This window comes from Lepeophtheirus salmonis, chromosome 13, assembly GCF_016086655.4.
Source record: "Lepeophtheirus salmonis chromosome 13, UVic_Lsal_1.4, whole genome shotgun sequence".
NCBI classification, from domain to species: Eukaryota; Metazoa; Arthropoda; class Copepoda; order Siphonostomatoida; family Caligidae; genus Lepeophtheirus; species Lepeophtheirus salmonis.
This window is the reverse complement of record NC_052143.2, coordinates 32458521-32478977: the sequence shown is the minus strand read 5'-3', so window position 1 is coordinate 32478977 and position 20457 is coordinate 32458521. Positions and strand designations below refer to the sequence as shown.

The 20457-nt window shown below is 30.2% G+C and overlaps 1 protein-coding gene across 3 annotated transcripts in view; it reads right to left on the bottom strand.

The window, feature by feature from the left end:
• LOC121128531 (uncharacterized) overlaps positions 1-20457 on the bottom strand; it is a 345068-nt gene that overhangs the window by 229960 nt on the left and 94651 nt on the right. The window contains exons 2-4 of one of the 3 annotated variants that reach the window (XM_071892521.1): positions 14538-14609; positions 14301-14388; positions 5776-5928 (exon numbers count right to left, since the gene is read on the bottom strand). In XM_071892521.1, the coding sequence (XP_071748622.1) occupies positions 5776-5928; positions 14301-14346 (199 nt within the window). In that variant the 5' untranslated portion in view covers positions 14347-14388; positions 14538-14609. The remainder of the gene's footprint in view (positions 1-5775; positions 5929-14300; positions 14389-14537; positions 14610-20457) is intronic. The other 2 variants (XM_071892522.1, XM_071892523.1) reach the window with 2 other exon arrangements.

Here is a 20457-nt window from a genome sequence, read left to right as displayed (position 1 = left end):
ATCTACCTTACAGAAAAAACACCGCTATAAGTGTACCTATATAGACTCAGTAAGTAAACCACTTTTCAGCTGGACACAAAATGGGGTTCGTAAATCCTCGATAAATTTGCTTTCCAGCCACATTAAGACCTATTCGTCTTCTAAAAATTTCAATTAATTTGATTTCAGATCTTTTCCACAATGACCAAAGATTAGATACTCTCAAAAAGGAAATATCATTTCTGAAGGTACATTCTTTTTTCAGTTGTAGTTTTATTGGGGTACATTTTCATATCAAAAACTATACAACTTAAACTGCATCTTAGCCAAAAGTATGTTACTTTTTCCGAAATTCCCTAAGGTGTTAACATTTGGAATGTTTTGCAAAGACTCAGGAATCTGTTATGTTGAGCCTTTCAGAGATATATTTTGACCGAGAGATAACTCAAGCTTCTGTAGAGTCCATTCAACAACACAAAGAAGATAACTCTAAAATTTGCAACTGATAAGATACTGCATGATTGGTTGTAGACGATCCTTAGCATGATCCTGTCCTAAGACCTCGAGAGGTATTGAGATGTTCCATTAACCTGGTTCTTTTAGACATTTAAAAATACATTCCGCCTGAAATGCCCTCCAAAAACCTCTAAAATCCAAAATCCCCAATCGTCCAAGTGCTTTTGGGGTATCTATTCGCTTGTAAGAAATGTTTCTCTTTTTCTCGAGAAATAAAAAGGATCGGATGTAACCATCAACTTTTTGGCATACCATTTCGTCAAAAATGGTTACTTTGATAATATGAATGACTTTAGAACTTATATATGTATTCCACACGTCAATACGTTCCCATCGGTGAAATATATTCGGATGTTTTTTTATAAAAAATTCCAAAAACAAAGACCACCCCCTCCCCACAAACTGTGGACACCCCCTGAACATAATCCCCATTGAACTAAAAACTTTACATTAAAACAACGTCAAACTTTGAAGTAGAGAAGGAATTTTAGCTAAATGAATATTTTTTGATTATTAAAGGTACAAATGGGCGGATAAAAATTATACAATGTAGGCAATAATTTGGCAGTTAATATAGACTATGTATGTATGTACCTCAAGCATAACTACGTGCATACATGTATTTTATAAGGGAATGTATAACTCAATTTGAATTATCATTCTTTTCTTGCCTTTAGACCTTGAGTTTCTTTCAAAGAATACATATCTTCATCTATAAAAGTATAGCATTTTTTCTTACAAAAAATAAGTTTTTTTTAAATTATAACTTCTTGGATTATATATACATTATACCTCGCTGTATTTCTAAAAATAAATTAGCCAAACCATTCTTTGCATCGAATTCACTTCAAACGGACAGCATTTAGAACAGGTATTCTGAACAATTTTTGGCTGTTATTCAAAATGAAGTAAAGTGATTAATTTTTTTGAGATGTTTTATCCTTACAGCCAGTATAATATCTAGAACACCAGAATTTACGATTCCCTATATGAGGTCATCTCATGAGTCGATATAAAAAACAAGCCCTTTTCTAATTCTTCTTTTCCGATTAAATTTTTTTATTAAAAAAATTACATTTCCTGTAATTATATCCATCAAAGCACACTTTTTATTGCCATATAGGGGACAAGCGGTTGTACCTGGCATTGCCCTGAGTGAATAAGATTCGACACACAGACAAAATTAATTTTAATAATAAAAAAGTAACACCCCCTAACAAATCCTCATTGTTCCTCTTCGTTTTCAATGAATACACTCATACGTAGCTACCCAATACTTCGATGTTCTCTCCTAAAGAGAAAAATAATAATAAGAAAAAATTGAAAAATAAAATAAAATACGACTTCATGAGGCAGAGAGTACTTTAACTTGTTGGTAAGCCTCTTTTAAAGTCACACTCATTTATTTTCAATTTTATATAACTTACTTCTTTTTTTAAAATGAGCTGACCCAAACGCCTACGAGATTTAATTAATTTTAACAAACCATTGTTTCATATCTTGTATAACTCTTAATATATAAAGTAAACACGTATGAGTTATGATATACATCAGAGAACACTATTCTTTACACACTCAATGCTATATGTTAAATGCCTGCATGACCGCATTGTTATTTCTTAGATCAAAAATATTTTTATAAATATTTGGCATCCAAATATATCCATATAGTCTATTTGATCAACAGCATATTATTAGTAGTTTTTTTTTCTCAGTAAATGTCAATAACCTAGCTTTTAAAAGCTCGTCAAACATTCACTAACTATAAGCTAGCGTTTATCATTGAAATGCTTGTTGGATTTATACTTGTAAAAATACAAAGGCTGTGTTGAGTGTTGGGGTCGTCACTATGGATATAAACTGGGGGAGAATAGTTGAAATTGTCAGAAACGTGACAAGTTGGTATGACCAACCTCAAATAAATATCCTGGATAAGATTAAAATATGGGACATGATTGTACTTCCAAAGGTCATCCATCTCCTTTAGTACACCCCGTTTTTCAGGAAAATCAGTGCAGAACTGCTAAGACAACATCACAATTTTCTTTGGTGCTCGAAATGCCTGTACGGTACGTGGCAAAATCTCGTCTGTATGCTCCAATGGCAATGTGGGGGTTAGGCCTGAAAAAAATTGAATTGGTATGGAAATTTTTAAATTTATTGTGGTTGTTCAGATTGAGAAGTAATTTAGACTTCTGGGACGTACGTTTGAAAACAAATTTTAATAATCATACTCATACTGGGGTTGAGTTTTTTTGAAGCAAGGGGACTAATATCAATTGAAGAACAACCCCTCAAAGATCTCAATCTAGAATTTCCTTCGACTTAGGAAAATCGAAACCAAAATTTAGATTTCCTGTGCAAGGTTTTTTGGTCCACGTATCCCAGTTTACTTCGCTCTTGAAGGTTTATCGATAGCACGCACTCAGAAAAGTATCGGTGATAGACACTTAGCTTTATCTATCTCCCCTGTCTGCTTTCTTCGCTTGGGTGTGAACCAACAAAGGAGGTTCTGATGAACTCCAGACAACTAGGCATCATCAAGACAGCGCCAGGCAACACACGTCTTTGATGACGCGCCAGAAGATCTGGGAACTTGGATGTAGAGTTTTGATGCATCCACCCTACCGGACCTGGTACCAAATGATTACCACCTGTTCTTATCAATGGCGAACGCAATTGGGGTACAAATTTGGCCTCAATAGAGGCATTCCAAAATTGGTTGTCCGAGTTTTTAGCCAAAAGGGAGAGGGCATTTTTGTTTTGAAAAACCTTTATATAATGCGCATTGACATAATATAACTGAGTGAAAAAATGTATAATTTGAAGCAAGTACAATATTCATGAATTATAACTCTAAACACAGACAGCAATACTTCGGATTGTGAGTGACATGGCCAAAGAGGTAGTTTCTAGTCCAGAGCTAGACCAATATTTTAATTAGCCAATTAAATCTTCTGATTTTTTACAGTTGCCAAATATTGAACGTATTCTATTTAATAAAAAAAAACAAAATCCAATTTTAAATAATATCCAGTGTGTCTAACCGATATCTGATCAAATATTATATAACAATATTTGATCATACATATATCTCTAGAAACAATAAGAGATAGAAACTTGAAATTTTATTTCATAAATTATCATATAATTAAGTAATAATTGATTCTATATGATTTCCATTAGCTGCTAAAATAAAGTCTTCCTGATGGAGGCCTCATCCATTTTGTTGCAAACTACAAAGATGGAAACTTTCTACAGTCTTCTTTCCCTACAACGTGTTTGGATATTCACACTGCATAAACAAACCGAATAATTTTTTTCTTACAAATGCGATTATTAGTCCAAAGTTTTCTTTTGGTCATCTTTTTTTTACTTGTGAAGATGTCAGATGGTACCAGAATGGGTAAATTTTGCATGCGTGAGAGCAAATTCCATCGTAAAAACTATAAATCTTTAAAACCCGGCTCGACCGTTTGGTAGAACACATTTTGAGTTACCATATCTTTGATTTATGCATAAAAACATATTTTATTTAATTTTAATGCATAAAAATCTATGCACGTTCTTCGAAATGCACTTTTACCATGAAGCGACAGCTGAACTGTTTGGTAGAGGCCTATAAAAAATGTTTCTCATTTTACAGAAACAAGATTATAGTCAGTTTTGGGTATGTTATAGATAATGATTGATTTTGAAGGTATTACTGTATTTAAGAATATACATCTTTGATTTCATGTAATTTTTTTATCGTTTCACAATAAGGCTTAGTAAGTGTGAAAAGTTTTGCAATTCGTATCTACAAGGTTGTAATTTAATCAATTTAATTTGTAATAAAATACATCAATATGAAAAATAATCAAATTTACCATTTTTAAACCCAATAAAAAAAAAGAATATAGATATTGTTATTATATATGGGTAATAAAATAAATGAAACACCAGTTAAGTTAGGATGGCTATTAGTTTCAATATTTAAAGAATGATAATTATCGGTTTATAATTCATTGGTTAATTTATATAATAGAAATAATGTTGAAAGAATAAAGTAGATAATAAAAAAGTACAATAAATGATATTACCAAAATATGATGTCGTAAGGTTTTTAATCTAAAATCCTAATATATCAACGCAAAACGATAGTTCATGAATAAGGAAAATAAATTCCTAATCTTTTTTTTTTTTTTACCAAACATGTCTCGACGTTGCTTATTCCAATTGACTAATAATGTTCATGTTCTAACTTATATTACAAGTAAATAATATAATTAAAAGTTATTATATCAGTGTAACAATATATTATCCCAGGCCATCAGAAAGTCTCCTAGGATTTGAGTACCTTCGTCAACAACCACAGGCTTTGCGCGATACCAGAACGCTTTGCACACGACATTTATGGTCCCTCTATCTCAACCAAATACTTTAGGGACTCAATGCTGCAGTGACGTTGTCTACATGCCTTGCTTTCAATTCGCCACCAGATGCTGTAATCAAGGGGATTCCAGTAGGAGCTCTGCAGTAGACAAAAGTCCTTTGGACAGAATTTTATTTTTTTGCCATCCAATCCTGCATGACTTTTGCCGTATGTGCAGGAGCCCAGTCCTGTTGAAAGCAATCATAGACTTTCCTTGATCAAAACGTAATTAAATTCATGTTTCAAAACTTTTTGACAGCCCCGTAGATGTACATAGGTTGCACATCTCATACACGTTTAGAAATGTTGAATAGGGTCCCAGATTTATAACATTATTTAGAAAACTTATTCCAAAAAAATAACAATTAACTGCATGCGCATAGAATAAGTTTTTTCTCAATTGGTATCTTCTCATTTTTCAAGATTTTTTTATTATAAACTATATCACCACTATTTTTTATAAGATTATAAGACTAAAGTCATTTATTAACATGATTGTTTCCTGTATATTGACCGTAAATTTTTATAATTTTTTCCTTACAAAAAACAGAAAGCAGGTACATAAATAGTTATAAATGATTGAATAACATTAGTAAATTATATTCGGAAATAACACGTTCTTTTTACGATTCTGATTAATCGTACCATCACTAATTGTCAAATAATCAATGACATTTTAATATTTTATAAATATGTTTCATACATTACACATTTTTCACAAATATGGGAATTTAATTTAAGTATTTGACAAAGTATTATTAGAGATGGAAAAACCCCATAGTATATTTTTATTTACAAAATACAAACATTAATGATATTATTTCTGCAATAATTAATGATCAACAGTTTTACAGTATTTCACTTACCGAATATGACAAGAGTATTGAGCAAGTAGTCCTCCAGAGTATCCCACCAGGGCCGAAACACTTTTTCTGCTTTTGAACGACCAAGGATTTTCTTTTTGATATCCGCCTCAATGGTTGAAGACATGTTATCTTCTTTGTATGATAATGGATGATCTTTATCAATAACTACTGTATCAGACCTTTGGCAGGTATTGAAGTAATATTTTCTTTCCCCCTTTTGGCATTATAATTAATAATCAAATTCAGTTTTTTTGCTGGTAAAATGTCATTTTGACAGTAGCCGAGTAGCACAATTTTCATAGTGAAGATTATGTGTAAATTTTAGCGTCTATAGGCTACAGATTATCTTAAGTCTATTTATTTAGGGAAATTTTGGATGTTGTATTCTTTTTTAGAAGTTAAATTTCAAATCTTTTTTCGATTAGGCGCACCCGCTTCAGAATATTTTGAACATTCCTAAGCTTACGTATGTTGAATTCTTTTGTGAAAAAATATTTTAATCTTCTTCTTTAGAAAATATGAGGAATATTTATTATTGTTTTTCTAATTTGAGTTCCTATAAAATGTCCTCCTGGAGGGAGGCATAATCCCCATGGCTCTAGATCCACTCTAATGCTGACTTTTAACCACTATTAAATTCAGCCATGTGGCTTTTTGCAAATTGTTTACATATGAAATTTTATGATTTTCATACACTTTTAATGAACACCTTTTTATACAGGGTTAGTGAACTGGGGGAAAAAATATTAGTGTATTTCTATGCTTATTTAAAAATAACATTCAAAACAAGAGTTTGGTGTCTTAATAATGAATACTTAGTTATTCTTAAAGTAAAAACATTATATTATATTTTTTGATTAAAATTTTTAGGAAATATTTATTACTTACTACAAATTTTGGGATCAAATTAGTACCCATTACAAATAATGTCAGTTAATATTTTCAAGAGCATTCTGAAAAGTATTAACGAAAGTATTTCCGCTAATCTACAAAAACTGCTGGTAGCGTTAGCGACGTTCTTAAGAACGAAGCCATTATTGACTCCAATAGGCTAGTGGACGAGTGTTAGCATTATTTTCTGGACTTCAAAAGTGACAACCTTTTGATAGAGGCAACACTTTAGCTTTTGAGTTGTCAAAACTTCCTGAAAGGAAGCAATATATATCGAATACCTGTTGTATGACTCCTAATCAAAAGCTGTTTTTGTGGAGAATAGTATGAAATGATTCTGGACCACTATGCATGGTTCATATCCTTGCATTGTTGTGGTGGTGCTCACGCTACTGACTGCATTTTCCTCCAGGTACGTTTCGAGTATAGTTGAGATCAAAATCAAATCTAGTGGATCATTTTTTCTATGTTTTTTATGGGCCAAATAAATTGAAAAAAAAAACAACAACATTATAAATCTTTTCATATGTATTTTATTTCCATGTGATAACTGTTAGTAAAAAAAATATATTATATGGGGAAAACAATTATGGACTGTCAAATATCACCAAAAAGTAAAACATCTATTTACAAAATATACACTGCATGAGTTAAAATCGAATTGAACTAAGACCTATGCTGTGGTGGGTAAATAGAGAGTTGGCTCGTTAAAAAGTAGGAAAATGGAGAAAAAAGTTTGAGATCCCCTCTTCTAGAGCATCACAATTTATTGACAGTGGTACCACTTTGCGGTTAAGATTTTTATATAATTTGCTCATAACCATTTGATTAATTATTTTACTTTCTCATACATTTTTGGAAAAGGAAATATTATGTTTTGTGTACTTTATGCAAATCCTTGTTCTTCACCATTGACATTAATTTTGCAATAATTCGAACTCAATTATCCTTTGTTTAGTTCATACTAATATATGAAAGAATCGTTATGCCTAATAAATTTGTCAATGGCTTAAAAAGGTGGGTAAAGGCACAAAACTTAAATTACATTATTATAATAATTTTTAGATATTTGTGTCTTATATATGTTTTGACATATTTTGGAAATATCATTAGAATTTTCTTTGTTAAAAATATAATTTTATTATAAATCTTTTTTATTAATTATTAGATCCTTTGATGTCAAAAATATTGTAAATTTAGAATGGTTTATTTATTATTGTACTTTACTATATTTTTCAATTATATGAAAAGTAACTTTTTTCTTTTGTAGTATATATGTTAATTCGTTCTAGAATCAAACACACACACACACAAAAAAAAATGATAATTTCTTACTATCAAAAAAGAGCATGAAATAAGTCAAATGGATTTTCATTGGCATTTTAGCAGAATTGGGGCTATATGAAGTAGATTTATGTATATAAAAAGTTGCTGGTATTTAAAATAAAATAAACCAAAAGTTAAGGTGGTAATCTTGACAATTTGAATTTTTTTTTGCTCTGAGAGAAACTAAGCTATAATTAAGTTTTGTTAAATCATCTGCTACAAGTTGTGAGAGGAAGAAAATAAAAACAAATATAGACTGCTATTACTCCGATGTCCATTCTCAATTCTACTATGAGTACAGCAAGAACTACTTATTACTCTATAGGTACTTTGATGTTTTCTTTTCAAAAATTATTAATAATGATAACAAGTGTAGAAAGTAAAAACTACAGTTAATGGTACAACTACAAAAAGTCTTGCACGCGTTCTTGTTCATATTTTATATGACTATATAGATCCACTATCAATCCAGTTTGGAAAAGAATAGTGGATATCATTCTACAATAATACACTGTCTGAATTTCGTTATAGTCCTTTTTGTCATTAAAATACTATTTCAGGATTTTACTAAAGAATGGACTCTAGTCTATATTTCTTGAACCCTAATTAAGCCCATGTCAATTTTGCGTCATAAAACCATTATAGGAGTACTGCAACTCTGCCATGTGGACTTAAACTCGAAAAGGTGTACTTAATTACAGATTTGGATCCTCTTCATAAAATTAACTATTATCATACTGTTTCTCAAAAAAAAAAAAATCGTTACCAAACCTTTTAAAAGTGTATCAATATCTTAAATGACCCTGTGTAATATATATTAAAGACTGCAGTGCATAGACTCAATGAAAATATACTGTTGATTTAGACAAGACGTAAAAAATTAATTTAATAACTCTAACCTTTAGAATCCTAAGTCTACAAATTGATTCACACACTTGCTTGGCCGCCCAAGTAATACAGCAACACAAGAAGCTAACAATAAGACACGATAGTTCAAATGAAGAGGAGGAACTGGACTGAGGCTCCATTTCAATGTCCATTATGTCCAGTTCTCGTGGGGAGTTTCTTTTTAGAGAGCAATCTATAATGCTTTTGATTCTTCTTTCCCTTATAAAATATAAAGTATTTTCGCTGTTAATTAACAACACAATTTGATGCTCACAATGGTCATACGGACGCTGACAAGCGAATGACATGACAATGGCTTCCCGAGACATATATATACGGATAATTATATATAAAATATCTATATTTTTTAATGTTCCTTTAATTTGTCCGATGGAGTTGCACTAGTTAATGAAGAGTAACCATTATATTTACTCCATCTAACATAAGAATTTTCTTTGAAGTCAATATACATATTTCCTTCTCTAGGAATGACCGGGACGCAAACCTACTCGCAGTGAGTTCAAGAGAATAATTTTCCCCGAGCACGTTGTTAATTTAGCTAAGTCGTTCAATATGATTTTATAAATCTCAATTGAATTTAAAATTTTATTCTTTCATCTTCAAATAAAATGTATTTATGTTATGTATTCAAATATATTAATATATGAAATGTTATATTTTTTTATTGGCAGAGCTCCTGTCATGGTCAAGAGGTTCCCAGTGTATCGTGGCACTCACTCTTAGTAATACTGGTCTGGATAGTCCCTACAAAGAATTTCAACATAAACGTTGATAATACAGATGAAGTATTATCCATTGGGTTATGAAATTGATGTTAAAAGTTGCATATTATTTTGAACTGTTTTAAAAAAAAAAAAAAAATCCACTAAGATCTCAATACCATTTCGAAAAGGTGAGAAATATGACAAAAAGTATCGATGTAAAAACCCCTGGAAGACAAAATTACCGTAGTACAAATTCCCCTACGAATAAAAACGATACCAAATAATCCTGAGATCCAAATTGTATACATCTACTGAGGTGGCCAGAAGTATCCCAACAGTATTTTTAAGTAAGTTTAAATAATAGTAGATGGCATTAAATAACAAAACTTATAAAATATGCAATTTAAAATGTACAAATACATGCTGTATCATTTAATAGGACCACCCTCGGCATTGATCACCAACTATAAACGGGACACATAAATTGAGGAGGCTGTCAGGACATCTTTCTTGTTGAAGAAATCATTTACTTTTCACAGAGAGCTTCAGGGATCTCAAGCAGCCATGTCAATGTTTGTTTACCTTCCTTCTCAGCTCTGATCACAACACGAGATCACACAGTTTAATATCTGGGCTGTTGGAAGGCCACTCATTATCTTTGACAACGACGTGGAACTGGCTGCCGAGATAATGTATGATAGTTTTGGTTACATGAATAAGCACTGACTCTTGCACTCACATGAACCTTGTATCTGTAGGATATCTAGAGAAACATTCTTACGAAGGTACTTGTACAATGAGGAGGTCAACTTGAGACGGTTGACAAAAATGTGACACGACATTACATTCCTGTCACTGGTGATCAAGCAAAGCAACATTATCTGGGACAGTATCGTCCAAGGAGAAGTTTGACTCATCACTGAATAGCTTTATGATTCCTGGATTTGATCTACATATTTGCAGAGTTTCTTTCCTGTTTGGATCATAATGTACTTCATCTTCGTAGTATAAAAATTACGTCACTTGCAGACGTCATAGAGGGTGCTCCTTGTAATTTTTTTTGACTTTCAGGATTGTCTTAGGATCGTTACTGCCCTCAAATAATTTTGCAAGGACTTAACGTTTGTCTTCTTGCTGTTTCCTTTAGAACCTGAATAGATTCAGTATAAAAACAAAAGTTATGATCTATGGACAGTACTTTCAGGTGAAGTTAAGAGTTAGCAAGATAAACACACTAGATTTAAATAAGAGGTAATTATACTAATGTAAGGATACTTATGCCCACTCCTGTATATGTCCTATTTTTAATGTCTGAATAATTATTTAATCAATTTTCGAAAAAATAGATTTTTTGTTTAGTTTATTAATCGATTCCACTCATCTAAATCACAAACACTTCATAATTTAATTTTTCTATTTTGGGGGGTGGGGGTATGGGTATTTTTTGAGTCTACAAAAAATTGGAGATACAACATTTTGTATCTTTATTTAAGAATAAAGCGGTTTTCGAATCAAAGACAATCTTGATTCATGAAAAAGATATATTTCTAAGAACTCTTCGTTTTTTTGTAATAAAATATCTTGCTAATGGAATTAAATAAATATTAACATAGGTACATTAATGTAAGTGTTACATTACTTCGTTTTACAAGAAATGAAAGGAGTACTGTGTATTTGTTGTTTCAAGAGGTCTCATTATTCTTTCAGACCACACATACATTCAAAACAAATTTGTTTTTTGTCAAAGTGGCACATTTTTTACGAAATTTTCCTTCTTACTATTTGCACTTTGGGATTGAATGTATAATAAAGAGTTTGGAATAGGATTAATATTAAATACATAAATTAATCAGTTTTGAAATCCTCAATTTATACTATCAGCTAGAGTCACAAAGCTATATTTATATGTGGTACGACAACATTAAACAATTTTGAAGAAAAATAAAAACAAGGACAATTTTGAAGAAAAATAAAAACAAGGAAAAATCCAACTAATTTTTTTACGTAATATATACAGGGTGGGAATTTTTAAACTGGAACAAATTTAGAACTAAATATTTTGATAACCTTGAAACCTACATCTATGAAACTTTTAAAATACAAGGAAGAATGCTTTGCTCATCAAATTGAACTGACAAAAATATGAAATCTGAAAAAGTTTTGTGTATAAAATTTTTTTATGAACACAACGCCATTCCTCCACGAGTGGCCATTATTGTGTGCCTCCGTGCCTGGTGGAGGTCAAAATATATTTAGATAAGGTTCAAGTAACTCCATCGATAGTGATGATAGAGAGTTTATATTGATGTTAACAGAACTGGTGGATTACTAAAATTGAATAATGGTTCAGTTTGTCAAAATCTTGGTAATTTGAACCGATATTTTTGAGTCAATTCCACCCTTTAAATAAGTCCCATATCCTTTCCATGCCCTTCCCGTAGCTGTTCTTGGTTTTCGAATAATGTTTTAACTTTTAGAGCACCCTCTAGATGGCATAATTTTAACTATATTTTTGTGATGTTATAGTATTTGTCCTTTGGATTTGGTGCTGGTTTTTGTAAAAATATATATTTAGAGTATAATTAGAATACACATGAATAAACAGTGTGTAGTTTCATTCCTCCACGTCCTTCTTCCTCTCATCTCTCCCGGTCATCCTGGATTACCCAGTTTAAAAATTGATTAAGTAGAGTAAAAGTTAAGTATCCCTCATATATAATAATAGTTGTCCATTATTCAAAACTAATGCGTAATTAAATCATTTTTATTCCTATATAAATTTGTTAAAATTTATTAATAATGACGTAAATGGGTAATATCTATGATTATGTTGTATAGCCAAAAAAGATTGGGACGTCTTTCAAATTTAGGACGGGACTTCATTTTTTTTTGGATTTTAGATCCTTAAAACTACTCTATGGCACAGTTTGAGGAGGTCAAAATTGAAGAATAAAGGTTAATCTCACTGCAGCTGTTTAAAAGGTTGCCATAACTAAAAAGGCGTGACAAACTGTAGGTCTATGAAGAAATGAGAAATATTGATAATATTTGGGCTAAATAGGGCTTTAAATTAATTTTTGCCTTATACTGTCCTTTAGACGCCATAATTATAAGCAGGAAATAATGGCTGTCGATGTAAATTTGTTAAAATAAAGAAAAATCCAATGTGGATATGATAATTCAACTATGTCGCATATCAAAACGAACTTAGATTGCATGAATTGAGACCACCTGTCCATTAAGGCAGGATATACACTATATTAACCTGTCCTACAGAACAATTTGCCTATCCCAGACGGTTGGACAAGTGTTAATGTAAGGCCCTGCTAAACAAAATTTAAAAGGAATATAAAATTCCCATAATAGGAAAATATAATTTATATAAAGGAGTAGGAAGTTTTGTTAACTCATAGTTTAGGGACTATATAAAGACAAAAATATATAGTGAATGGGCTGACTTATTATCTAATGAAAAAAGATTAAAAAAAAGAACGGCAAATTTCTAGATCTGTTGCTTAAGTGAAAAAAATTTACATAGACTCCACCGTGTTAAATTCTCTACCAATTTTCATAATACTTATTCATAATACAACATTATCGTTTATCCTTGTTCAGAACGCCATATAACAAATTGTAATAGTTAAAAGTATATGAAATTCAAAATCCTGAACTGCTAAATACTTTTCTATTTATTAGTCTGAAAATAATTTTATCAAGTGATTTTTTTTTCCACAGAAGTAGTATAATGATTTATACTAAATTTGTTTTATAACTAATTACCTACTGTTACAAAATCATACTAATATCTACTTATAATTATCAACAGAGTTGTTTCAGATGTAAAAATAGTTGTAATTTGATATATTTTAGTTAAAGATTATATAAAAAGGCGTTTTTTAGTGTATATGTGCAACAAAAGGTATTGAAGGGTTAAAATCAAAAATTTCAACATTCTTCGAAAAATTTGTGATCTCCATTGTACATAATTCCATGAACGGACAAATCAAAATTGTGTTCCAATTTAAATTATATATAAGTAATATAAATCGAACTTTTCAGAAAAATGATTAAATAATAGATAATTTTATTAATGTTATTAATAACTAGGATTGCCATTAAAAAATTATATGAATCTCAACCAATTCTTATTGTACCTATAATTATCTGCATTGAGACATTTTTTTAATACACATCAATCCTGACGTCATTGACAAATAAACATTAATGTATTTATTCAACAAATGCAATATGAAAATTGATTTGTATATGTGCTATTTATTTAAAGTATATTTCACAAAGTTTTGCTTGCAATAGGAAAACTTTATATCAGGCAAAGGAACTGTAATTTAAGTATTGAAAATGATTATTGATTTTAAGCCCTTATTAGCTAAAGTTCGTTTTAGAAAAACAAAGGGGCTCAAAGAATCTAAAAATGGTTTAAACATGATACTGTGTTCATAAGAATAGTTTTTGTCTGATGTGAGTCAAAATTACTTAAAAAACATTAATTCTTATGAAAAATCGTAAATAGTTTTACTTTTAAAAAAATAGTATATATTTAACTTTTTGCATTTTTAAATTAAATAAATTATTTTTAAGAAATAATATATATACTTAAAGACTTATAATTTCAAACTACACAGTATCTCCTTGATCATTTTAAGTTCTTAATAGAGTAGCTATTGACGATATTACTTTTATTGACGCCGTATTGTTGAAAATGTTCTTCTACGTGAACCATTTGAAGATGAAATTATTGGCCAATAGTAGTTTTTATAACCTACTAAAAATAAATTATACGACATAAAATTAGTTAAAAAAAGTTTTAGTTAATTTTATATTTAATTTACATATTATTAATTACACGAAATACTTTTAGAAGGTTTTTTTAAGATATTAAAAAGTAAAATTATATAAAATACATATATTCACCATTTAATCACTTAAAAAGGTTTTCCATATCTAGATGATGTCATGAGAATCTTACTCATTTGATTCACTTTCCTGAAATTATAAAATATATCAATTATACTATTTAATACAGGTAAAAATTGCTTCTTAAAAATATACATCATGTTGAATTCTAGAAAAAACTGAAAACAGCTCGCTTAGATGAAAAAAATTGGGTTTGGTTTGATTAAGACAATCGTAAGTTTAAATCAGAAAACCAAAACATGTCTTTTATTCATTGAATCTTTTTGAATTTTATAGCAACAAAGGGGGTTTCCTCAAATTTAATGCATCCCGTCAAATTTTGCAACTGCCCCAATGGACCAAGCTCATTACAATACGACAACAGTTAAACACCACAAATTTATGTTTGAGGAATAAATTACCTTTAATGTTGTTTAATTATTTACCAATATTATAACCAACCAAAAATAAAAAAAAAGCTCCAGATAAACAAAACTACAGCATTTTAAACCATTACAATTTAAAATTTGCGTTCATAATTTAAAAAAAAACAACAACAAAAAGATAGGACAAGACATCAATTCTAATCATTGCAATAAATTACATATTAATTTTAGAGCTCTAGCTCTAAGTGTTCACCTGGGTAAAGATCGTTTATTTTTTATTTTATTTTCATATATACCCTCCACCAACTTTTTCTTAATTTAGAGCAGCACAAGCAAAACTCCTCGTGAGATGAATATTATCATATTGTTACTACTCAATTTTGATTGCACAGTGTACAAGCTTGTTAATTTATTGCATTATATACTTAAGAAAGCTACATTCCCTGAAATTATGCAACACTGTTTTGTTTTCCTTACATTCTTTGTAAATATTCTACTCGTCCTTGAAGAGCCCCTCTGTCAAACAGACTTAATAAGCGATACAATATTTCAAGTACTTCTGCTTTGGTGTGAGGATTGGATAACAAACACCCTTGATTAAACTCTTTACTGACTCCCCCGTAAACTCCTTAAATCTGTATGTGTGGTCCCGCCAAGAGAAGTGTTCCCTGATAATTAATGTGGTAACTTTGAAGGATTTCCCCCGTCTCTGCTCCTTTTTGGATTGAATAAGTATTGCTTGGTTCTTTAGCATCACTAATAGAGGACAAGTACCTCTAGCATTTAACACATCTTCTACTTTGACTAAGCCAAAGTTATTTTTCACTTTTTTCTAGTAGATTATAGTGATAAGCTCATTTCTTCTGATAGGACACCTTTGCTTATAGCTATTAATATGATTTCCTCGTTTTAATCAGAGCTCTATTCATTTATATCATTGACGATCACTGGAAACGGTCAGGGTCCTTTTTTACATTCAGTTTCTTAGCATCCATCAACTTCTTCCACGGGAATGTTACAGGTGAAGCCCTCTTCCTCCAAGATAATAAAAGGAGAATTCACTTTAATTTTAAGTAAATCATTTCTAAGCCTCCAAAGATCTTGGAAGTGTACAAATGTCTCGTCTCAACCGTTTTTTAGAGCCTAACGAACTTAATTCCTTTCTTCCTCCAAGTCTGGTAGAGTGTTTCATCATATGGTGTACATCTCAGGACTACTGATCAGTAATATGGATGGAAGAAATTCACTTTATTATATATTTAAGAGTAATAATCAATTTGAGAAAAATTACAAGAGTTGTTGCTATGTACTGAGTCTCATAATATCTAAAATTCATCCTCTTTGAATTAATTTTTAATTTGAATAAATGATATCAACTGATAGCAAAACCCCAAATGATAAAAGTTATAAGAAAAAACTGTTTGAATTATTACAAAAAAAAAAAAAAATAGTTAAGAATTCTTTTACCCCTCTACATTAGCTTTTAATCAAAGCCTTGATATTTTGTCAAAACACAATTTATTGTATATTTATAAAATTGTTTGATAAATGTAGTAGCTGTCGCTATTTTGATGTTTATAAAACCCCTGTTGTAACTGTTTCTTGTCTCTTTTAGTCAATGATATTCAAATGATCATTGAGAGAAAAAAAAAGCTTAGATTTGCAGTTAACAAAAAATAATTTACTATTTTTTTTTTGAACGAAAAATATACTTTTCTAAAAGTAACATAATAAACATTCATCTAATGAAAGTAGATATAAAAATCAGTGTTGTGTTTCAGTTTGAAACTTAAGTTGACCGAATTAGTTCGATATTTTTCAGAAAAGTTTAACTCGGCTTGTCTCCAACAAAAAAATCTTTCTAGATGGGCCTTACAAAAAATCCCTCTGGGTTGATCTTATTTGAAATTCGGTCTAGACTGATTGAATAATGAATGGTTTATAATGTCATGTGTGCTTTAAAATTATATTAATATCGACATAGTTAACTGTTAGATGTGTTACATAAATCATATTTCCACAAAGTGGACCATTAAAATCTGAACACTTACTAATTTAATAATTAATTAATGTTGAGCTACTTAAATTAATTCGTATTTCGATATTTTAATGCATAAAAAATTAGTTACAAAACCAAAGAAATCTATGCTCTCTAGCTTACGCAACAGTCGAGAAATGACACTTGAACGTGATCGACGAATTTCCATTCGTGCACTCCCTGGAGTTGGGCATGTCTTTCCCAAAGTGGGTGACACAGGTCCTAGGGGGCAGAACTTTGATGTTCGGGGACAGTAATGCAAAAAGGGACGATTGGGGGCAGTAGCATAAAAAAACCAATGATTACATAAACAAATACACTGATCTACAAAATTTAAAAAAATGTGATTGCAAGGTAGCGGCAATGAGTATGTTGATTATTATTTGGTTGATTGGATAGAAGTACGTTATATTTAGATCGTATTATGGTATTTAATTATTGGTGCCTTTATATTTTATCTTATACTCAGTAGTGTTGGGAATTTTGACTCTTTTTAGTGAACTGAATCACTTGAATCAGTTCACTAAAAAGATTTGTTCACTGAAAATAAAAAATTAAAATAATTTTCTATGATTTTTCAGAATGATTCCAACTGATATTTAAAAAATCATTGAATGATTGAATTAATACAGCAAAATTTTGAAAGATGTAATTGTAACGGAAAAATTGTATAATATTACATATATAATCATAAAAATTGTGGATCATTGATTACGACATTACGGTATTCAATCCAAATTATTATTAAGTAATACAGGGTGATTGACAAGCTGATTGCACATCGAAGATTTGTGCAATCTCTGGGTAGCATCTTGAACCTTAAAAATCTTAGTGGTCGACTTCACTAATCAATTAATACTGTTACCACAATAGTAAATAAGATCCAGTACATTCCCTCAATTTCAGACTGCTTCGACGGCTTGATATTGTTAATGATGTACAGTTTTAACATTTATTCATACATATTAAAGTTACGTGGCTATCAAAGGGAAACTTTCTGAAACTTTTTTATTCATTTTTCGACTCTAAAACTGGACTTTATGGTGATCTAAATTACATCAAGGATTACGTTGTTAATTTTAGGATATTTATTTCAAAAAATTCAATGAAATTATTTTTCAGTTGCAAGGAAATTCTAACAGTCATTTCTATCTTGGATCTGTTATCTCCACCTTCCTTTCTAAGTGTTAGTTATTGAAACGAAATATATCCCACAATAAACTTTACCACTTACCAAGCCGCTGTGAATTTGATAAAGAAAATATCATACCAGAATAAAATCTTCAGGTGTATTGTGCTCTCCCGGAAGATTTGTAAAGATACATGTTTGAACGATATCATAATTTTTATAGCTAATAGTACTAGAATGGGTTGCCAATCCATTCTTAGAAGTCAGCAGTGAGGAAAAAAGAGAGGTAGAGCAAGAATTATATTGAATCAAGAATGATGTATACATTATATAAGTTTGCTTTCTCTTTCTTTCTTAAAATTGGATACAACGACAATGGATTGATGAAATTCAATTATTACAACCGAAAGAGTTAAAGAAAACAGCACAGTCCCATCCTCTCATATATATGATGGCCCATGGAAAAGGTCTCCGAGTTTCACACCAGACTGTCTAAAGGGCTTTCAAAAAAGGGGATGGAAATAACAGTCTGAAGGCGGAGAGGCCACTTTTGACATCAGCAGTGAAAGAACCCCATCTTCTCTGTTGGAGACTCTTTAGAACTCTTTTTGACACTTTTGACCCCCCTACAGCCCTTTTGGGTGTATATTGAAGGGAAAGTCTGCAGTGACCATCATCCAATCCATGGGGCCATCAATGCCACTGTCAGCAATCACTGGTACGACATTACAGAGGACTATATCAGCAGCGGGTGCCAATCCCCTCTGCCGCCGACTGGAAGCCATTGTAGCCACTAAGAGTGGCTACATAAATGATCAGGAGAGCCCAGACAAACATCTACATATTTATGGTATTAATTTTATTGAAGTTCGATTATTAATTAATAAATTATATATAGTTGAAATTAAAAATTCCAAGTGATCAGATTTCAATGGATCACTCGGTATAACTTATAAATCAGGTTAGGGATGCCAATTGGTCAATAGTTGGAGACTGAAAAAAATGGTCTACACAAGATTGGGTAGTAATACGTGAATTGTTATTAATGTTAATTTTTTCATTAGTATCCACGTTTCGCTGATCAACCCTGCATATTTAGAGCAAAAAATATGACTAAAAAAATATTATACTTGAATTTTTTGGAAAAAAAAAATTCAAGTAAACGATTAATTTATGGTCTACTCTCTGAGATTGCAGTCCGTAATAAAATATCGGGCTAGAAAAAAATCCCTTAATACCGAACTCGAAAAATATTCGATCCAACACTAAGTCTCAACACTAATTAGAATTTATAGTACTAAGAATGATAAAACATAGATACATTTCTATAGGATACGCGATATGCATATATCTACATAATTGGGAGGTATAACTTTAATATGTTTTATGAAGATAACACAATTTCATGTTTCTAATTATTATATAACTTTGTAAAAGTATACATTTCTATACTTTCTTTCCTTAGAATCTTGATTAAATTGCATTGAGAACGTCACAAACAAGTTAATAGAATTTAATAAAAAAAAAACTAAAGTATTATTGATAAATATTTTAAACCCCTCTTTCCATTATTTCCTCAAAAGCTCTCGAAATTTGTTTATTTTTGGAATATTGATTTTTTTTTAATAATCTTCACAAAAATATGATTTTTAAAATGGGGATAAAAAATGAACGAACTGTCAGACTTGCAAAGTGAGAGTTAATTTATTTTTTTACTTACAAGGCATTTTTCCCGATTTAGAAAAAGATACAGAAATAATCAAATATTGTTTGAATTTGGAAACATGTACCTATAACCAATATTTTTCATTTATTTAGTCCTTTGAAGGGGAAAAATAATACTAAATCATGTAAAGGTTATTGATTTGATTTTCTATTAGTAAAATAGGAGACAGTGAACGTTAAGTATTGAAATATTCAAAATTAAGTAAAAATAAAATAATATCAACTATCAAAAAAAAAGTAAATTAATAAAAAAAATTCTAAATTTATGAAATCTTAAAAAAAAATATATCATTTGAAGCTGTCTAACTTTTGAATCAAATTAGGAATATAACTTATATTTTCAGTGAAATTTCCAAATTAAATGATTACATTCATAAAATATAAATTTAAGTAAAGTGAAGCAATAAAAACTTTTAATAGAAAGCACACTTATTTATTCGCACTTAAATAAGGTCTGGAAAGTAAATAACATTAAAGCCATAAATAAAGTATATACTTAATTATCTTTATAGTTCAATCTCTCAAGAGAGTTAATATTTTATGGATTCATTATTCTTTTGGGAATATTTATAGTAAAAATATAGTATTTAATTCTTCGTTGGTGAAAACATTTAATAAAATTACATTAAATATATTATATTGTCGAAACTTTTTAATATA